Below are 22,588 nucleotides of genomic sequence, written 5' to 3'. Positions count from 1 at the left end.
AGCAGGAACCAGGCATGGCTGCTTACCAGGCAGGGAGGTGTCCTGTTTGGACTGACTGATGTGATTCATACAGGAATGCTACTACATTCCTGTTCGTACAAAAAGGTACCTCTAGAAATGTTCCGTAAGGCTAACAGCCATGTTGCAACACACGCAATTAGAGGCACTCAGAGATACTGTTGTTCTCAAAAGCCCCAGGCACGGCCGCCCACTCCGCTGGCCTTTGCCCTGATAGCTTTCTCCCTGCCGAGATGCTTGCATGACCCACTCACTCTTCCCAAGTCTCAGATGTTACTTCTTCAGTGAGGCCTGCTCTGGTCACCTTGTTCAAACTGTAACCCTTCCCCTCTACTCCACATTCCCAATCTCCTTTCACTTTTGTCCCAAACACATTCTGTGCTCCAATATACATATATTACTTGTTATGTTTACTATCGTCTGTCTCTTCTTGCCAGAATGTAGGCTGCAGGAGGCCACAGATCTTTGTTTTGTCAGTAGGCCAAGCTGGAACACTGCCAGAGCTCAATGCCTTTGGCTGAAGAAATGAACATACCATTGCTGAACAGTCTATAGGGGGGAGCGCACTGGTCCCAGAAGATGGATGGTGAGGAGACCAACTGAGCCAGCCACTGCGTTATTAATAAACAGCCCACCATAACGACCTGCCGCCTTTTAGGAAAGACGATGAGGAAGGCAAGGCTGATGCTGGAGTGACTGTGTGCCTGCTTAGAATGAACACAAGGTGGAGGGCAGGAGCTTGCTTCCAGTCCAGTGGGAGTCTTGGCATGTCTGGAAGAGTTCAGAACAGTGGCTGGGAAGAGGCCCCTCAGCAGGAGCTCCATGAAAGGAGGGAAGGAGGGATCAGGTTGTGGGGCAGCCTGGACATTTATTAGCGAAGAAGGTTGGAGGGTGGTCATGGGTTTTTCCAATGATCACACAATTGCTGTCAACAGACTGGGAACTCTGTCCAGGGGAGTGTGCCTTTACCAGCTTCGGAGGGTAGAGAAGGTCAGGGCTCTCCTACAACTTGGAAGGCCAAAGGTCAGGTATAAAGCAATGCCATGGAAGAAACACCTAAGGGATAAGTAACTTAAGGGAAAGCTCTCACGTTCAAAGTCTTCAGAATGTTCTATCTTTAAGACAATATATAGAGTACATGTTTTTAGTGGCATTTTTATAATCCTTTCTCTAAATCTTTATGCTGACCAGTAACTATCCTTGTGACACTTTGAGATCTTTCGGGGTAAAAATCTGCATCTTTTTCTGTGTGTATTTTATTGTACTATAACCTCCTTTCGCTCATCATCAATCCCAAAAGGTAAGGAGCTCAATGATGGATGAAATCTAGTAAAGCAAAATACATTCTATTCTATTCTCTCTTTTTTGAGAGAGATTTTGGCTTTAGTGTATGTGTGCTTGCTGGAGAGACAAAAAGCAAGATATCATCCCCCAGGGGGATAGCCACACCACAATCCCTTCTCTTACATTCTCCTCTGGGGATCTTGGGCATCCAAGCACACATGCCCAGTGTGAATTTTAAGCTGCCCAATCTGGGACTCAAACAATTGACTATGTGAGAGTCCAGTGACATAACCATTAGGCTATCTGCTGGTCCCCACATTCTATTCTCTACTGGTTACAATATACAACATTATTTAATGTGAGAGGGATGTTATAACTCTCATTTTACAGATGTGGAAATTAAGGCATAGACAAGTTAAATGACCTGCCCAAGGTCACACAATGAAGCTGTGACCTGGGGCTGCAGGATCCCCAGGCCGAGTTCTCCACTGTCTATGCCTTCTCAGAACCACAGCTGTGGAAGATGGTTACTTCCCAAGCCAGCCAACAACACATATGTGAGCTGACAACATGCATGACAGGCAACACGTGCAGGAGATGACAACCTGCGTGCAAGCCAACGACACGTGTGCAAGCCAACGACACGTGTGCCTACTCTGCCTCTGCCCGCAGTTATTACTCTTTGTTCCTGCGTTCTGGCAGATTCAGAGCTTTGCTCACGTCCTTTATCTAATCTGCAATAGTTCTATAATGAAACCATAAACTCTAATAACCCTGGACGAAATTTGCCCAGGGAAAACACCCCAAGGGAACTGTTTACGAATCAGTGTGCTACCTACCGACAACCATAAAAAATCCTGACCTTCACACAGCAGTGAACGAGGTTTATTTAAAACAGCAGTTCTCACTGAGCATATAGAATCACCTGGAGAGCTGATTGAACACAAATAGTTGGGCCCCACCCAGTGCGTTTCTGATTCAGCAGGTCTGGGAGTGGGACTCAGGAATGTGCATTTCTAACAAGGTCCCAGAGCATGCTGAAGCTGCTGATTCTGGAACAACCTTTGTAACCACTGATTTAAACCATCAAAAGTACATTCACAGTTGTACAGATAAACACTAATATTTTTCATAAAATGACTCTATATACAAGTGCAGTTATCTTGTTCATAAAAATTTGCTACTGAAGTGTAGTAGAAAAATAACACTTTCACATATGGGGGAGAGGTTAAAGATCGTGAGGGCAATATTATTTCTGCTTTACGTAAGTTCTTTTATTCTAGAAATAGACATAGAAACACTTTCTTTGAGAATGTAGGCTTTTAGAGAAAAGGAGGGGGCCTGGGCTATGTTGGTGAAACAGAGTTCCCAGGTCGGTCCAAGATGGCAGAGGTGGCAAAACTTCAGAGCCAGAAAGGAGTGCAGGGAATCATTGTGGTGAACACAGAAGGCATTCCCATCAAGAGCACTATGGATAACCCCACCACCACACAGTACGCCGACCTCATGCACAACTTCATCCTGAAGGCACGGAGCACCGTGCATGAAATTGACCCAAAGAACAACCTGACCTTCCTTCGAATTAGCTCCAAGAAAAATGAAATTATGGTCGCACAAAATAAAGACTATTTCCTGACTGTCAGTCAGAATCCAACCAACTAAGCTACCCTTGGCTCCCTGTGTCATTTCTTAATTTAACGCCTCCACAAGAAGCATGTCAACTGACTTGCATTTGGAGTCCAGTCAAACCAATCCAGTGACCAGGGGTAGGCTGCAGCCCCACCCACCCTACCAGTGAAGCCCCTCTGATGTGCCAGTCGCTCCCAGTCCTTGAGGGCCTCTTTCCTCACTTCCATGTTTTGGAGCAAGAGTTTCAAGAGTGAGAAGCCCACGTCCAGCTTCCTTCTGACCTTAGTTTCACTTTGTCGCCCTTGGAAAAGGCTGTTTTTCTTTTTTTTTAACTCACAACATCTGAACATTTTTGAGACAGGTTAAAAAAAAAAAAAAAAAAAAAAGAATGTAGGCTCTTAGGACCAGTAGGTGGCGTGATAGTTAAGGTGCTGGACTCCAACATGGCTGGCCAAGGTTTGAGTCCCAGACCTAGCAGCTTGCTTTCTCACTTCCCATCCACCCCTCCTCTGTTTCTCTCTGGTGAGCACACATGCCTGATAACAAATTAAAAAAATAATAATAATCATAAAATTAAATCATTCTTTTTTTTTTTTGAGAGGTTTTTGCCACAGTGTGCATGCGCTCGCCAGAGAGACAGAGACAGAGAGACAAAGTGAGAAATCACCCCCCAGGGGGGGTGGCCATGCCGCAATCCCTTCTCCTCTATCCTCCTCTCGGGATCTTGGGCACGTATGCACACGCGCTCAGAGTGAGTTTAAGCCACCAGGTCTGGGACTTGAACCGTGGTCGACTACATGGGAGTTCACTGACATAGCCATTATGCTAACTGCTGGTCCCAAAATTAAATAATTCTTTAAAAAAAGAATGTAGTTTTTGTTGTTGTTGTTGCTGTTGTTTTAATTAAATTTTAATCTCATTTCCCTCATAGATAGAGTAATTCCCTGTAATATACCGTTATGGATTTTTATATTGATCCATATTTCGTTGTTGTGGCTGACAGCTGTACTGAGACCACTCACATACCATACAATTCATCCATGTACAGCGTGCGCTTCCCTGATGAAGGCTGAGAATCACCTGAAATGCAGCACCTTCTGAGAACTCATTTCACTTAGTATGATGATGCGTAATTATCATGTCCCACGAGGACACATTACCGCCCAGAGGGGAAACTCGACAATACTGATTTCTAGGGAGGCTCTAGGCATTTTCCTGGTTTTATTTAATAAGGCCATTCTGGAAAATGTGCCTAAGTGGTGCATTTTCATACTCTAAACAGGTCTCCCACTAATGTTTTTTTTAGTCAAGGAAGCATTTTATTTAGGTTATCCCGGTTATGTTGCTGACACAAACCTAAGAATGGATGAGTCGAGCTCTCTTAAAAGAGGTAAAAATCACTCCCAAACGAGTCTACCCTTGTTAGGAACTGAAGACCAGCAGTTGGTGTAATGGTTATGTCACTGGACTCCCATGTAGTCAACCATGGTTTGAGTCTTGGACCCGGTGGCTTGAACTCACGTCAGGCACGTGTGCGTGCATGCCCAAGATTCTGAGAGGAGAGTGGAGGAAAAGGGACTGCGCCGTGGCCATTCCCCCTGGGAGGCTGATTTCTCACTTTCTGTCTCTCTCTGTTTCTCGCTTTCTGTCTCTCTCTGCATGCGCCTTATAGCAAAAACAAAACAAAAAATTCTAAAAAAAATAATAATAAAAAGTAACTGGGCAATGATGCAAAACACATTTCTGAGAATGGGTTATCAAGGGTTAAATGGTGTCAAAGTGACCACTAGAACTACATCAGCTGTACTGGTGGCCTCAGAATGCAGCGAGCTTCCTGATACTGGAGGAATTCAAGCTGAAGCTGGGTAGTCATTATCAGATACTGTCAGCCACGAGATGGAAGAAATCCTGCCTCATGCCCCATTAATTCACTCAGCCTGAAAGTGCCAAGCAGTCACTAGCTGGAGCCTGTGTGGGTTCCTGACCTGGAGCCTTGGCCGGGACAGGGCTCTACATGGATGTTAGAATTTGTCTGGAAATGTCTTAAGCTTGTATGCAAAAGCATGTGGACAGATAAGAACCACCATTTTCACTGGATTCTAAAAAGAGTAAGCAATGGGACCAGCAGATGGAATAATGGTTACATTATTGGACTCCCATGTAGTTGACTGTGGTTCAAGTCCCAGACCTGGTGGCTTAAAACTCACATCAGGCATGTATGCGTGTATGACCAAAATCCTGAGAGGAGAAGGAATTATTGTGGTGTGGCCATCCTCTTGGGGGGGGGGGTGATTTCTAGCTTTCTGTCTCTCTATCTTTCTCTGTTTCTCTGGTAAACACACATGCCCTATAGCAAAAATCTCTCTCAAAAAAAAAGAGTAAGCAACCTTACATCAGATATGAAACTCTGGTCTGGTGGAAGAAGAAAATATAAACAGGTATTAATAAATAGAAAAATGTTATGAATAATCAAAAGTAAGCACTAGATAAAATGTTAAACTGAAAGGGGAATGGGGGGAGCTAACTAAACTTGAAAGGCCCTTCTAATTCTTTTTTTTTTAGAGAGGTTTTTACTATAGGGTACGTGCGCTCACCAGAAAGGCAGAGAGAGAGAGAGACAGAAAGAGAAATCACCCCCAGGAGGGATGGCCATGATGCAATCCCTTCTCCTCCTTTCTCCTCTTGGGATCTTGGGTACACATGCACACACGCCCGGTGTGAGTTTAACCCACCGTGTCCGGGACTTGAACCACAGTCGACTACATGGGAGTCCAGTGACATAGCCATTATGCTAATTGCTGGTCCCATGCCCTAATTCTTGAAGCTTCTAAACACCATCAGATGCTTTGTTTTTTGCAGTGATTAATTTTTGCCTTTGCCTGGCAGTAAGGTGGGGGAGGAACCCTCTCCCTAGATTCAGCCACAGGGAGGCAGCCAGACCTACTGCACATCTCCCTTTTCCCATGATAATGTCCCTTCTGGAGAATTCTTCATTTTGGTTCTGGAGTTGATGTGCAGAAGAGACTCTTGGGAGACTGTACCTGTCAATATGGTGCGCCGTTTGCACTGTTCTTCTACTCCGCCTTGCCTTTTTCCGGTCTGGGTAAAGGGCATCTCAAACATGAAGCGGCGAATGTTGTGAGATTTTTCAAATTCTGTTCTCCTTTCTTGCAATTCTTTTTCATCAAAGAATGGGGTCACATGAGTCACCTGGATATAGGCATACTTGGAATCCAGATCCTTAGGGTTGACCTTAATTAAATAAGTAAAATGGAAGATTAGTGCTATTTGAAGGACATGCTCAAATCCTGCTAAACTGTAATTTCCAACATTTCGTTAGTAAAAATGTTGGAAAAAAAACCCACCCACAACCAACACCCACATACTGCCACTTACATAAAAATTGCTAACATTTTTCTGTATTTGTTTCAAATATATGCACTTTTTTTCATCTCCATATGGAATATTTTCAAAGAATGACCACGTAACAGGCCACAAAACAGTCTCTATAAATTTAAAGGTAGAGAAACTATACCCAGCATCTTCTCTGACCACAATGGAATTAAACTTAAACTAACCACAGAAAGAACCCTTGAAAATAAACAAAAGCATGGAAACTAAACAATTTACTCCTGAATGATTTTCAAACTAGTGAAGAAATTAAGGCCAAAAAAAAAAAATCATTAAAATCAATGATAATGAACACACCACTCTCCATAACCTTTAGGATGCAGCATAAGCATTTTAAGAGGGAAGTTCAGTCATTAGTGTTCACAAGGGAAAAAAAAGAAAGGTAGAAAATAAATAACTTGGGAACCAGCAGTTAGCATAATGGCTATGTCGCTGGACTCCCACGTAGTTGACCACGGTTCGCTTCCCGGACCCGGTGGCTTAAAACTCACGCCAGGTGCGTGTGCGTGTGTGCCCAAGATCCCAAGAGGAGAATGGAGGAGGAAGGGATTGCGGTGTGACCATCCCCTCTGGGGGGTGATTTCTTGCTTTCTGTCTCTATGTCTCTCTCTGTCTGTCTGGCGAGCGCACGCGCCCTATAGCAAAAATCTCTCCAAAAAAAAAAAAAAAAAGAAAAGAAATAACTTAACATCATATCTCATAGAACTGGAAAAGCAACAATAATCCCCCCTCCACAAGATAAAAGAAGACAAGAAGTAGTTGATATTAGAACTGAAATAAATGAGATAGAGGATTAAAGAACTATACAAAAAAAAAATCAATGAAACAAAAGGTTGTTTTTTGAGAGGATAAACAGAATGGATAAACCATTAATTCGCTTGATGAATCAAGAAAAACAGAGGAAGGAACCAGATAGATAAAATCAATAATGAAGCTGGTAATATTATAATTGATTTATCAGAAATACAAAAAAACATGGGAGAATACTACAAGTGACTCTATGTCAATAAAATAGAAAACTTTGTTGAGAGGGACAAATTTCTGGACATGTGTAAGTTACCTAGGCTGAATCAGGATGAAATAGAAAGCCTGAAAAGACCAATAACAAGTGACAAGATTGATAGTCTCTCAACAAAGAAAGCCCAGGACCAGATGGCTTTACTTCCAAATTCTACAAAACTTTAAAATAAGAGCTATCTCCAAGACTCCTCAAACTATTTTTAAAGAATTCAAAAGGAAGGAACTGTCCCAAACTTATTTTATAAAACCACTATCACCTTGATAACAAAACAAGACATGGCTATAAGAAAGAAAAAAGAAATAAAAGAAAACTACACACCAATAACACTGATGAATAATCATGCAAAAAATTTTAACAAGATACTAGGTAAACTGCTAAACTCCTATTTTCTTTTTGCATAATATTGCCTTGGATAAACCATTAATTCGCTGAGAAAGCAGTAGATGAGATTGTAATGAGGTTTTAGAAGACCAGTGCATAGAGGTGGTGTGCCACTTGACTAGTAGAGAGGAGAAAGTTCTCACAGAGGAGCATAGCACAAATTTCAGTGTACCCCTCAGAAGCATACAGAAGACCAGCATCTGTTGACCCCAGGACTAGGGTGACTGAGGAAAGTGGGGTGGAAAACAGGGCAGCTGGCCCTAAGTCTCAATCTGGAGTCTTGAACTCCAGGTTCCCTTCCCTAGTCCCCATCCCACAAGAAAGCAGAGGCCAATCTCTAGAGAAACTAGTTGGGAAAAACGAGGTGGGTACACTAGTCTCCATGGAAAGCAGAGATAAGGTACAGGGCAGAACAAGGGCAGGGAAGTGAGAAGCTGCAGGTCAGATGTGGGAGTTCTCCCTTTCTCCTCTTCATCCAGAATCCAGTAGGCAGATGTTGAGCTCCTTTCCTCCTTATCCCTTCCAAGCTCCCTACCCACATGGGCAGGAGACTGGGGATTCTTCTCCAGAGGAAATGAAGGATTCCATGGAAACAGATTCCAGACACTGAGGACTCCACAGGAGAGGGCAGGAAAGAAATGGATCTAGGGATCACTCTAAAATTATGTCCTTAGACAAAGGCAGGTCTTGTATAGCTGAGGAGAAAGGCTATTATCAACACAAAGAACAGGAGCTCTACCTTGGACTGAGGTTTACAGAGCAGAGGGATACTTGACTTTCTAGAGATGCTCTTGTGGACAGAAGTCTGACTAGTTTTCCTATTTTTCCAAAATCTTTTCAAAAGGGGACTGGGGAAGTCATGCCCACAAACATTAACAGACCATTTTACTTTCTATTAACAGGGTTCTTCCTACCTCCTGTCCCTGGCATATATCTTTGAGATGTATATTTCAACCGGTTAGTGTATTCTTTTGCTTATGCCTTCCCAAGACACGGAACTTCCCTTTTCCTTGAGATGTAGATTAAGCCTTTCTTTAACTAAGACAGGGATTTTCCCTTCCAATCATCGACCTAAGAATTTGTGGAACCCACCTATAACCTACAAGTCCCCGCTTCTACATGTCCCGCCTTTTTGGGCCAGACCAATGGGAAATCTTTTAATTAAATGTTGTGTGTCAATCTCAAAAGCAAATAAAAGGAACCTATGTACATGATCACCCCGAGAAAAGGCATGTATGCCTCTTCTCTGGGCCTAGGTCACTCACAGTTGGCTTGGAAATAAACCGCATTAATTATTAATTATTAATTTTACAGTTGGTTATATTTTTTCCGTCGACAAGATGGCGACCACGAAGGGACCAGAGATGAACTGGAGATCTTCTGAGGGGACGCTGTGAACCCGGTGCCTGGTACCAGCAGTGGGCCCTTTGTGCCCTCTCCGGCTCTGAGCCTCTCCTCGGGGGAGATCCAGTAAGTCCTCTGGCCTCGGACCTCCCAAAATTTGGTAGACGGTCTGGTTTATTTCTAAGCTGGTTTCTTGTTTGTCTGTCTTGTATGTCTATCTGTTTTGGGTAACCCAGGTTTGCTCTCCTCTCAGGAGTAGAGGTTGTTGCTATCCTCCTAGCGAGGATCAGCGTTTGAGGAGTGTGGTTCTCGCACTCCTCAGGCGGGGCTCTCAGGTGGCGCGCAAGGGGTCCCGGTTTCTGTGCTGAGTCACAGGCAGAGGGGCGGTTGCGTTTTTGCACGCTCCTTCGGGAAGTGGCAGTTCCCACGCTCCTCAAGCAGGGGGCTAGTTTGCTCTCTGAGTAAGGTGTAGCGTTTTGTTTCCTCTTTGAGTAGTTAAGAAACTAAAAGTATGGAAGTGCGTTAATTATTAAGAAAAAAAAAAAAAAGGAAAAATAGGAAAACTAGTCAGACTTCTGTCCACACTCTAAAGGGAATGGGACACATATTTATGGGACACATATTTCCCAGTTCTGGGGAAAAAGTGTGGGTTCAGAAAGGGTCTCCCTGAGAACACACTGGTGGACAGCCTCTGTAAACAGGAAGTTAGTCACCTTGCTGCAGGTGTGTGTGCTTGTGAGATCAGTGCCTGGTCCGTCCATCCAGTCACAGTGTACAGTCACATGCCAGATGCTGTCATGTGCAGAAAAGGTACACCAGGATACATAACTTTGGCAATGATCTCTAGTTTGTCAATATCTATAATAAAAATAGCATATTCCTTTAGATGTTAATTATTTTATAAAGAAAATTTTAAAATGATGCAGTAAAGATTAGCTTCATGTGGAGAGTGGCCAATCTGAGCAACCATGGTAACCTTTAGACACATGCAGAAACACAGTTCCATGGGACCAGCAGTTAGCGTAATGGCTATGTCGGTGAACTCCCATGTAGTCGACCATGGTTCAAGTCCCAGACCTGGTGGCTTAAACTCACTCTGAGCACATGTGCGTGCGTGCCCAAGATCCCGAGAGGAGGATGGAGGAGAAGGGATTGCGGCATGGCCATCCTCCCTGGGGGGGTGATTTCTCGCTTTCTGTCTCTCTATCTCTCTCTGTCTTTCTGGAGAGTGCACATGCCTTATAGCAAAAATCTCTCTCTCAAAAAAAAAAAAAAAATACAGTTCCATGAGCTGTCATTTGCAGGGTGATGAGGGCAATTTGCATGTGAATACATTAACTGCCCATTGTTATTGAAACTGTAGAGCTGTATAGGTCTTAAGGAAGTCACAGGTGTTTCATCAGAACTGACTCCAAGAGATCAGAGTAACTACATGGAGTCAGTTATCATCTTCAGTCGATTAACATCCCAAAACAACCGGCTTTGCAATCCATTTCCTCTTCTCTATTTTCTGTCCTTTAAAAGAATAAACCTGGGACCAGTTTGGGGTCATGATTATCTCCATCAGAGAAGTTGGGCCCACCCAATCCTTGATTTTCTATACTTGTATGTCTTTATGTGTTTATTTTGTTTATTTCTAATGCATAACATTCCTCACCCCCTCAGAAAAATGCATTCTGCCAAGTGGATCCAGCAAAGTGGTACCTGAACGTGTGGCCTGAGTACGGGGAACTACAGAGTCAGACTACAGAGAGTGGATACTCCTGGAGGCCAAAGATAATTGAGTAAGGTAAGGAACCAATAAGAGTGAAAGAAAGAGAAAACAGAATAAAAGCAGATAACAGTAAAAGAAGGAGATAACAGAGTAGAAGAGATAACAGAGTAGAAGAAGGAGATAATAGACTAAAATAAGGAGATAATAAAGAGAAGGAATGGATTCAATTATTGTCCTGGTATAAAACATGGGGACATAATTGTTTTAAGACAGATATATGTATGTCCAAATGTTGTTTGATATGTTAAGAACTAGGGGAAGTAAAACTAGTATCAAGCACTTACAGCAGTTCCTGAATTTTGTGTAGGAAACATGCCCTTGGTTCTCAGAGCAAGGAACAATTTTTTTTTTTTTTTGGAGAGGTTTTTTGCTATAGGGCACGTGCGCTCGCCAGACAGATAGAGAGAGACATAGAGACAGAAAGTGAGAGATTTGCACAGTAGTTCCAACTAGCAGAATTAAATAAGGTTTAGGCGCTTTTTTTTTTTTTTTTTGGGAGAGTCTTTTGCTATAGGGCGCGTGCGCTCGCCAGACAGACAGAGAGAGACATAGAGACAGAAAGCGAGAAATCACCCCCCAGGGGGGATGGGCATGCTGCAATCCCTTCTCCTCCATTCTCCTCTCGGGATTTTGGGCACGCACGCACACGCACCCGGCGTGAGTTTTAAGCCACCGGGTCCGGGACGCGAACTCCAGTCGACTACGTGGGAGTCCAGCGACATAGCCATTACGCTAACTGCTGGTTCCCAATAAGGAACAATTTATAAAGAGACCTGGGACAAGGTTGGAGAAGAAACCAGGGAATGATATACAGCATAGAGTCCTAGCAGGATTCCCCTTTTTTCCTTCTCCCTGTGGAATTTAATTAAAGAGTGCTTAAGACAAAACCCTCTGGAAGAACCTGGAGCTTGCCAAGTAACTAAAAATCACCCAGGAGGGTTATACCTCCCCGCTACCTAAAAACTCAGAGTCTGTAACTAAAGGATAGAGAGGTAAGCCCTGGTAATGAAGTTAGACTGAAGATTGCAGATTCCAAAGTAGTTGCAGAGCTGGAGGAGAATGGATATGCTGTCCTTTGGCCTAGCACTTCCTGCTGCTGCTTCCCTGTCAAAACCTACTTGCATATCAAATGGTGCTAGGACAGAAAGAACAGCTCCCACTTTAACCTCCCTCCAGAGAACTTCACATTGCAGCAGATAATAGGACAGGACATTTTGGGATTAAATTATGCCCAGCCCATAGAGGCTCCCAACCCTGACAACCCAGGACAAAATCAGCATCAGCATGAGCCAATATCCTTTAAAACTCTAAAAGAATTAAAAAACGGCTTGCACGCAACATGGTCCTGAGGCACCATATACAATTGCGGTATTAGAGACGGCTACTCAATCTGCGTTTACCCACAATGATTGGCAAGTGTTAGACAAGGCACACTTGTCTGGAGGAGATTATCCTTTGTGGAAGTCAAATTGGTCTGAGGAAGCAGAAGAGCAGGCAAATAGGAATTCATAACATGCAATACCCATCACATTTGAAATGTTGACTGTAACATGGGAGCATACTGACACTGGCGCACAAACTGGATATACACTGCAGACATATCAGCAGATTAACATTATATACTTGAGATGCTGAAAAAGGTTTCCAGGTCAGGACTGAGGGACAGGTAGTTTATCACTGTACAACAGGGGCCTAGTCTAGTAAGCTATATCAAGATTTTATTTCCCCCTTAACACAAACCATTTTGAAGTCTAGACTCTAATCAGACACAAGATAAATTTTGATGTAACAATTGACCTTTGAAAATGCTAATACCTCTAGCAGAGTAGCTTTTACCCCTTTAAAAAAAAAAAGACAGTGGTTAATTATATTACACTTTGTCAGGACACTTAAAAAATTTATTAAGCAATTTTTACCAAAAGTTCCTTTTTTGCCTTCCACAGTTCCCACCTGTGGCTTCCCCTTGGAATATTCTGTGAGTCTTCAAAGCTTCCCCCAGACTCTGTTCAGTCCTAGCATTCCATTGTCCAAAAACTAACCAACCCCTACTCAAAATATTTTCTACTAGTCTGCAGAATCACCTGGTAAGAGCTCTGGGCAGCCATCCAGCTCCACAGACTCAAATGAGAAAAAGAAAATGGGGAATATGTAGAGTGGCCAATCGGAGCAAACATGGTGATCTTTAGCCACAGGCAGAAACATGATTCTGTGACCTGTCATTTGCATGGGGATGAGGGCAATTTGCATGTGAATACGCTAGCTACCTGTTGTTATTTAAACTGCAGAGTAGTATTGGTCTAAAGGAAGTCACATGTGTTTAATGAGAACTGGCCCCAAAAGATCAGAGGAACTACATGGTACCAGTTATCTTACTATCTTCAACTGATTAACATCCCCCCAAAATTGGATTTACAATCATTTCCTCTCCCCCCCCCCTTTTTTGACCTTTAAAAGAATAAACCTGGGACCAGTTTGGGGTCACAGTTACCTCCATCAGAAAAGTCAGGCTCACCCAATTCTCTCTTTTCTATACTTTGTATGTTTATTATTATGTTTATTTCTAATCCACAGCACCCTCACTCAGAAAAACTCATTCTGCTGAGCAGGTCACAGGAGCTTCAGGTCAAACATGTAATGAAAAGCACAGATATTAAGATGAAAAAAAAAAATACACTTGCCACTCAACACCAACCATCCTTATTTTTTTCCTGCCTTTTTCTGTTACTTATTTATCAATTTATAATATGTTACATGTATAATATATAATACATAATCAATCACACATAATCAAAACAATATTACATTGCTATGAAATTTATCCAAATTGGGTCATACCTTGCCAGAATCCTGTATCATTTTAACATTTTCAGAACCAAATTTATCTGAGTAAAGTTTAAGGAGTCTCTGGGAAATTTCTGACAGAGGCGTGAGTTTGGGTTCCTTGTAAATATACTCCTTTCCGTCTTCATCTTCAAAGAATCCCTGTGACATAAAGCACAATTAGAGCTAGCCCTGAACATAAGCCCAAAGCTTACTATCTAGGAAGGGTCCTTTGTTATAAGGGTTAAAAAGAAAAAAAAGGAATGATTCTAAAATCCTATTTAAACAGGCTTTCTGAATAGGAAGGAAAATGATATTGTGAAGTCTGGGTACAGAGATAAAGAAAAAACACACAATTCCAAATTTATTCAAGAATGCTGTCATTAAGTACTGAGTGAAATGGAAGATCTGGGATTCAAGACTGCGTTCTCTCAGTGAAGTCTAATGAGGAGTCCAGCCTGTTTCACATTCCCAAGAAGCAGAGCTCACTGAAAAATGACTGGGCTTCAGAATGCAATTCCATGCCTTCTCCTGATCACCCCAGTTACACAGGATTTTACGGTATAAATTGAGGTATTCTGTTCTGGAGTAGGTTTAGCAAAAAGTTTGTATAAATTTTAAATTGCTTTATTGATGAGAAAAAATATTAAAGACCTCCAAATATCAGAAGATACTTTCATTATCACCAGCCACCATCTGTTTTTAGCACCAATCATGTTTGACTACAGTAAGGATTAGAATTGCATGGGAAGTGAAAAAGGTTGAAATTTTAAAAGCCCAGATTGGAGTTAATATTTTAAATAAATTTTTAATAAGTTTCTCATCTAAAATAAATGAGAGAAAATGGTGCAAAAAACATAGTAGATGTAAAAAACAAAAACAAAAACAAACTAACATGAAACAAAAAACACCCACATCAAACTAGTGTAGATGTAATTTTACTACATTACTTGCTTTTCAAGCATTTACTGTAATTACCTCCACATCTGTTTCACTGTCTGTAAACTGGTATTGCTATAAAGTTATAAGAGACAATAACAGAATAAATTGAAGGTTATATAATGCTCATAAAAAACCACATACCCTGAATAAATGGATTATAATTTATACCATTTAATAATGTTAGAGATTTGAAAGTTAAAATTTAAGTTAAATTTAAATAAGCCCTTTCTTGTAGGGCTTCTGAAGTATTACAACGGTAAATATACTTGTGGAGATATAATATTACAAAAGATAAAGATGCATAGGCAGAAACGAAACCAAAAAGTCTTAATTTTGGTTTAAAACATGCAATATAGATGTACAAGGAAATAGGTGATTTATTTCTGTAAATGGAATAACATGTTAATTTTTTTGTTGCGTTTGTAATGACTAGACAGATATACATACAGACTTGAAAAGGAAACTTGCAAATCGCACTGAAGTACCAATGATGCCACTAAGAATGTCTTATGGAGGAAGAACTTACCGCTGCCTTAAGAAAGTAACAAAGAAAAGAGAGGAAGAAAAAAAAGAAAAGCAGAAAGTTTACTGAGGAGGGTAAGAATCATGCTAAACATGACAAATTCATCAAATTAGCATTTACGGAAACTGGAAACTTTACAAGATATAACTTTAAGAGTTTAAAAAAGAAAAAAAAAAAAAAGGACTTTGCACAGCCTATCACATAGAGAAGAGGCTCACCTGCCCAAAGAAAGCTACCCGGAAGTAGGTCCCCAGGAGCCTGCGGCCAGAGTGCATGACCTCAGTCACTTTGCTGTAAGCTCGGTGCAGCGTGTCATATAGATGGGCCAGCCTCTGGAAAGAAGAACGAAACCCATTTCTTCCCACTTGCAAAGAGTAGAATCAATTTAAAAATAACAATGAAATGTGTAGCCGGAAATTCCTTGAACTTGAGTTAAAAACAATTCAAAACTGTATTTTCTTTGTGTAACTTTTAGTGCTCATTTATGAATTGCACTATTTCCAACCAAAGGACCAACCTGCCTGTGAAGACCTATTGCATTTTCACATTACAATAAACAAATCCTGTTTTCAACTTAACAGGGGATGTTGGAGGTGGACCTAATGCCATTTTCAGCCTTTGCTTTTGCTATTCCATTTGATATAGTGAGAGAAATGTGGTGATCTCCCAGCCCAGGATAGAAGGGACACTGTTTTCCCACACAGGTACAGCAAGAAAACACCCTAAAGAAAAGGGTGCTTTAGTAACTACAAAATCCTGCTCATGGCAACCTTTCAAAAGTGGATGCCAGAGTGGCAATCCTTCTAAGTTAAGATGTGGAGGTCTGCAGAGAGGTGGGTCCTGAGTATGAGTGATGGCTGATGACCCTTTGTGGATGGGATGAGAGGCCGCATTCACCCCTAACGTGGGGCCCCAGAGACCACCTGCTCATCACTGACCCATAGCCTGTTTGCCCTCTTTGCATATAAGTAGGTCTGGGGATATGCCATACCATTGTTCTCTCTAATAGGAAAAAACAAAGAGCTGCTCAGATACCTCAAAATCCCTGCGCTTCTCATAAATGGGGATGATGAGTTTGTAGATGTCAGCAATCAGCTCATAACGCTCTGCTTTCCAGAGTCCATCTGCACACTGCTCCAAGAGCTCCATCAGCACGTCCTGACCAAAGAGAAGGCCAGAAAAGAGCATTAGGGGCACGTGACACTGTACTTCTTGCAGAGTGCATAACTGGTAAGGCTGCTGGGAGGAAAATTTTCAAATCTATTGTATTTTATTTATTTTTTTTTAAGAGAGATTTTTGGTATAGAGTGTGTGTGTTCACTGGAGAGACAGAGACAAAAAATGAGAAATCACCCCCCCTCCCCGGGGGTATGGCCACACCACAATCCCTTCCTCCATTCTCCTCTTGGGATTTTGGGTACACACGCATATACACTCGGCATGACTTTTAAGCCACTGGGTCCAGGACTCAAACTGTGGTCAACTACGTGGGAGTCCAGTGACCTAACCATTATGCCATCTGCTGGTTCTCTACAGTATTTTTAAACACTAACTTCCTTACTTCTAACAACTCATTGCTATCTTTTTAGAGAGTCATTTCTTCAATTGTGTTTCAAAGCAAAAAGGAACAAGGATCACATTACGTGACTGTCAGAGTTCCATATATGGAAACACTGGCATAGACAGCTTCATACAGGCTCTCAATTTCCGTTCTTAGTCTTCTCTTTATAAATGTCTTTTTCCTTTCTGAGGGACGACAAGGCTGAGATATGAAGGGTTACTAAGCATGACTTCAACCCAAGTTTAGCATCTGAGGTTTTAATGATAGAGCATGGTGGGCCCTAGGTCTGATTCACCATCATCCACCCCTCCTTCTTTTGGAAATTTCTACTTACTTAAGTTTGTGAAGTCACTCTACCTCCACTAAAGCCCTTGAGTTTGAAGGAAGTTGACAGTACTCTTGGCTCAAGAGTTTGAGCATGGGGCTCAGATTTATAGTAAGGAGATCTAAATCTATTTCCTGGCCATAGTCACTGCTAAATCAGGGTGAACACCTGGGAAGACCAATAAGAGTGAGTTTTTAGATCTCATCTTGGAATGCTGGGACAGAAATGTTCTCACTGGTCAGGACATAAGAGTGGTGCACAGAGCTTGGCTGGGGCTGGCATTTATCTCATGGCCATGGAAGAGGCCTGTCTGCCTTGGTAAAGGTGAGAGTTTCCTTTAAAATTCCCCAAAGTAACTATATCACTGATAACTTTATTAAAGGTTTCAATTGCTTAATGTCAATCTCTCTATGGAATTTCCTACGAGACCCAACACTTTCATTGTTTAAGTCCATCTGAGGGGGGTTTCATTAATGATGTTAAGTAAATTTTCATTTCATATTTATCATCTGTGTAGGTTTAGTAAAAATGCCTATTCAAATATTTTGCTCATTTCTCTACTGGGTTATGATTGGATTTAAAGTTATTTACATATTTTGCATAAATGTCCTTTATCAGATATGTGGTTTTTAATTACATTATCCCAATCTATAGTTTGTTTTTTTACTTTTTAAAAACAGTGTGTTGGGACCAGCAGTTAGCGTAATGGCTATGTCACTGGACTCCCAAATAGTCAACTGTGGTTCGTGTCCTGGACCCGGTGGCTTAAAACTCACACTGGGCACGTGTGAGTGCGTGCCCAAGATCCTGAGAGGAGAATGGAGGAGAAGGGACTGTGGCGTGGCTATCCCCCCTGAGGGGTGATTTCTTGCTTTCTATCTCTTGGTCTCTGTCTGGTGAGTGCATGTGCCCTATAGCAAAAACCTCTTAAAAACGGTGTGTTTTGAGAAGTTGTTTGTTTTTTTTTGCTTTTGCCAGAGGGTATATGTACTTGCCAGAGAGAGGTGGGGGTGGAGGTGGGGGGGCAGGGGGGAGCATTTCTCAATGTGGCATGGTCACAGAGCCAGGCTGGCTCTGTAGTCTAGTGGTTAAAGGAGCTAGATCCCTCATGTCTGACTGTGGTTCAAATGCCAGTGCTAGCATCTTGAAAAATCACACTGGGTGTTTGTGTATGCATGCCCAAATCCCAAAAGGATGGAGAAATGGAGAAGAGATTGCAGTGTGACCATGCCACATTGTCCAAGATCCCAAGAAGAAAATGGAATCCCCTTAGGGGGAGATTTTTTGTTTTCTGTCTCTCTGTCTGTCTAATAATAATAGTAAAATAAATAAATGCAATTCAGTGGAGAAAGGATAGTCTTTCATCAAATGATGTTAGAACAACTGGACATACTTACGCAAAAATGAAAAACCAATTTTCACATTTTATTTATAAATAACTCACAGTTGATTAAAACCCTAAATATAAAATGTAAAATACAAAATATAAAACTGGATATCCAGTTTATTAAGTTTTTATTTTCTGGATTATGCATTATATGCTATAGCTAAAAAAATCTTAGTCTAATCCAAGTTCACAAAGATTTTCTCCTATGTTTTCTTCCTAAAGTTTTATCTTGGACACACATACACATGAGCCTAGCATGAGTTTTAAGACTCATATGAGACTTGAACTACAGTAGACTATGTGGGAGTCCAGCAACATAACCATTGCACTATCTGCATATAAACCCTTGTCTAAAATCAAGTGACCATACGTATGTGTGTTTATTTCTGGACTCTATATTTTATTTCATTGATATATGTCTATCCTGGGCCAACACTATAAGGATATTTTTGAAGCTATTACAAATATTGGCTTGTCAGAAAAGTCATGACACATTTTTGCATAGAAAAACAAAGAAAAGTATATCATGACTTTTCTAACAACCCAATAGTAATTGGGATTTTTAAAGGAAAGTGCTTTTTTTTTTAACAAAATTCAAAGTGATCCAGCACATTTGCTTCTAAAAATTACATAATTATTAATAATACAGTGAAGCTTAATAAGAATCTCTATGTGTGAAGAAAGTTGTGCTTTTGTATACTAACATGGTATCTTGTGATCTTTCTAAATCAATTTACCAGTTTTAGTAGTTCCTTTAGAGTTTTTAGTAAATTTGGGATTTTAATAACTTTTTTTGGATTTTCTCTGTGAATACAGACAGGATCTCTCCCACATCCCCTTGCCTTTCTGCACTGGTTAGAACCACCCAGAATGATGCTGAATAGAATGATGAAAGATCTTCTTGTTTTGTTCACGCTGCAATCCCTTCTCCTCCATTCTCCTCTTGGGATCTTGGGTACGCACGCAATGTGCCCGGCATGAGTTTTAAGCCACCAGGTCCGGGAAGCAAACCGCAGTGGACTACATGGGAGTCCAGCGACATAGCCATCATGCTAACTGCTGGTTCCCATAGGAAGTTTTTTTCTATTCATAGTTTTCTTTTTCAAATCATGACTGGATGTTGAATTTTGTAAAATACATTTTCTGCATCTATCAAGATGGACATATGGTTTTTCTTATTTAATCTGTTGATGTAGCAAATTACACTGATTGGTTTTCTAACATCAAACCAACCATGTGTTCCTGGAAGAAATTCTGGTCATGATGTACTTGTAGATTCAACTTGTTAACATTTTGTCAAGGGCTTTACAGTTGCTTTTTAACATGTTTGTATCCTCTATAATACTGTAAACGAAGGAGAAGCCTCATGTTTTTCATTACTAGCTAATGTTTCATTACAGATATAGTACCTATGGTTCTTATATACAAAGAAAAAAACACTTATAAAGAAGTTATGAATCAATTTACCAGAAAACACTGTCTAAGCAAGACCATTTAACTCTTATGTCATATTTATAACACACAATCATAAAACTGTCATTTCTATACTGAACTCTGCACCATGGCTTATAAAAAGGCATACCACATGTTTCATTCTTTCATAAGAGGTCTTGTTAAGTCAGATTTATGTAGCAACCACCATAACAGCTATAGATGAAGAAGAAATCAGAAAAGATTCTAATACCATCTTTTTCATTTGCATTTGTATTATAGAGGTGTATACCTTCCTTAGTTTTGTCTCAAGTCTTTTCCAATGGAAACTCCAGTCACACTAAGCACACACACACACACACACACACACACACACACTTAAAAAAATTTTTTTTCTTCTTTTGGAGAGGTTTTCGCTATAGGGTGCATGTGCTCGCCAGAAAGACAGAGAGACAGAGAGAGACAGAGAGACAGAAAATGAGAAATCACCCCCCCAGGGGGATGGCCATGCCGCATTCCCTTCTCCTTCATTCTCCTCTCGGGATCTTGGGCATGCATGCACACGCACCCAGCGTGAGTTTTAAGTCACCGGTCTGGGATGCGAACCGCGGTCGACTACATGGGAGTCCAGCTACATAGCCATTACGCTAACTGCTGGCCCCTTTTAGTTTTGCCATAGTGCACGTGCGTTTGTTGGAGAGAGACAGAAAGAGACAGAGAGAGGGAAAATGAGAAATCCCCTAGGGGGATGACCATGCCCTAATCCCTTCTCTTCTATTTTCCTCTTGGGATTTTGGGCATGTGTGCACACATGCCTGGTGCGATTTTTAAGCCACTGTGTTCAGGACTTGAGCCATGGTCAGTAAGAGTACAGAGCCTTAACCACCATGCTACCTGCTCGCTGCAAGCATAAAATATAATTTTTAAAAAGTTTTTTTTGCCACAGAATGTACACGCTTGCTGGAAAGAGACAGTGAGAAGGAAAGTAAGAAATCACCCCCTGGGGGGGTTGGCCATGCTGCAGTCCCTTCTCCGTCATTCTTCTCCTGAGATTTTGGGCATATACACATACATATCTGGTGCGAGTTTCAAGTCACTAGGCCTGGGACTCAAACTGTGATTGACCATGTGAGAGTTCAGCACCCCAACCACTATGCCATCTGCTGGCCCTGCATAATAAATATTTATGATTCTTTCCATGCTCCCCTGATTATAACAAGGTAGGTTTTAAAAAGCATAGAAATAAAACTCATACAACGTTGGTATCAATATACTTACTTTCTCATATTTATAAAACCAATGCATAGATTATTGGTCTAACTTAAAAGTGTTTGAGAGGATCAAATAAAACAATTTTACTCACCAAACTGCTCTGAAAACTATAATTCTATATGGTAATTCACAAGCCAGTTAAACAAACCTCTCTTATTTCAATCATTACTTTCTATTTTGTAGTAAAAACAAAAAACAAACAAAAAACACAAAACTTCCTTCTACTGGACTACATAATACCCCAAAGTTTCACATATATAATGGGTAGTCAAGCACTTCCTATGTCAGTAATTCTGTCTACATTTTCCTTGGTAATATAACAACATTACTAGGTATTAACAGTTGTCTTTTGCTGAGAAATAAGGTAAGATTTCTTTATTCAAGCCTTGCATTTTTTGCACATGTTAGGTCAAAGATACTTTCAGCAGGTATTTATAGAGCATCTTTACTTTCAGTGGGTACCATGAGTCTGTAGTAGAGATAAGAGTAATTCTGAGAAGAGCCAATTTTCCATGGGGATGAGAGTATCATACAATGAAGGCATCCACCTAATAATGAAACTGTTGAGGGTATGGACAGTTTCCATTTTAAAACTATTCTCACTATTGGGCTTTGTTCAAAGAGAAATGTAAACTTTTTGTGAAAGGCATGGTCTGTCCACACTGTAGATGTAAATACACAATAATGAGACCTATTTTTTTGTGGATGAGCTCAAAGAGACCTAAGGATTTAATTCCATGCCATAGCAGTTTTAACATAATATGAATCTGAAGTAATTTACTGATATCCGATAGATAATTAAGACTCTTCTCTGAGAGTTATAAAAGTTTGAACTATCCAGAGTCCCTACCACCACCCTGGTTCTTCTCATTCATTCTTTCAATGGTCTGTTTACACAATTTACTAAGTATTTACTATGTTCAAAGCACAGAGCTTGAGACTAGGGTTATGAAACAAATTTATGTACATTAAATCATGTCTCTGTAATTTATAAAAATTTTCAATAGATTATTTTAAAGAATTATTTAATTTATTTACTATTATTTTTTCACATGAGTTTTGCCAGAGAAAGAGAGAGAGAGGGAGAGAGAGAAACTAAACCGACAGGTTCAGGATTTGAACTACAGTCAGCCATGTGGGAATTCTAGCACCTTAACCACTATGCCACCTGCTGGCCCGGCTCAATAGATTTTTACAAAATGTGGAGGGCGGGTTTCAGATTGTTGATTTGGCTATGTGACATACATGAAATCTGCTTATAGAATACCCTCTGAGACACACATGGTCATCCTTCAGAGCAGCCAGAACTGATGTCCTCTCCACCAGCTGGAAGAAATGTGACGTCAGTGTTAACATACTAGTGACAGAGGAAAACATGCTGACTTCAAATATGTGTCCATGGTGCAGTTCAACTAGGGCAGATGCTCTGAATTGACGACAATGGGGACTTATGTAAAGGCTATCA

The 22,588-nt window shown here is 41.0% G+C and overlaps 1 protein-coding gene and 1 pseudogene across 15 annotated transcripts in view; one reads left to right on the top strand and one right to left on the bottom strand.

Annotated features, from left to right (window-relative positions):
* DOCK9 (dedicator of cytokinesis 9) overlaps nucleotides 1-22,588 on the bottom strand; it is a 275,356-nt gene that overhangs the window by 12,493 nt on the left and 240,275 nt on the right. For 5 of the 15 annotated variants that reach the window (XM_027776290.1, XM_027776287.1, XM_027776293.1 and 2 more), the window contains 5 exons: nucleotides 16,183-16,305; nucleotides 15,366-15,479; nucleotides 14,661-14,696; nucleotides 13,698-13,844; nucleotides 5,973-6,183 (listed from right to left, as the gene is read on the bottom strand). In XM_027776290.1, the coding sequence (XP_027632091.1) occupies nucleotides 5,973-6,183; nucleotides 13,698-13,844; nucleotides 14,661-14,696; nucleotides 15,366-15,479; nucleotides 16,183-16,305 (631 nt within the window). Of the gene's footprint in view, nucleotides 1-5,972; nucleotides 6,184-13,697; nucleotides 13,845-14,660; nucleotides 14,697-15,150; nucleotides 15,157-15,365; nucleotides 15,480-16,182; nucleotides 16,306-22,588 lie in introns of all 15 variants that reach the window. The other 10 variants (XM_006141533.2, XM_027776265.1, XM_027776271.1 and 7 more) reach the window with 3 other exon arrangements.
* LOC102477788 (dynein light chain roadblock-type 1 pseudogene) lies at nucleotides 2,686-2,964 on the top strand (annotated as a pseudogene).

Source organism: Tupaia chinensis, unplaced genomic scaffold (genome assembly GCF_000334495.1).
Source record: "Tupaia chinensis unplaced genomic scaffold, TupChi_1.0 Scaffold000057_1, whole genome shotgun sequence".
Lineage (NCBI taxonomy): Eukaryota > Metazoa > Chordata > Mammalia > Scandentia > Tupaiidae > Tupaia > Tupaia belangeri.
This window is presented reverse-complemented; position numbering and strand designations above follow the sequence as displayed.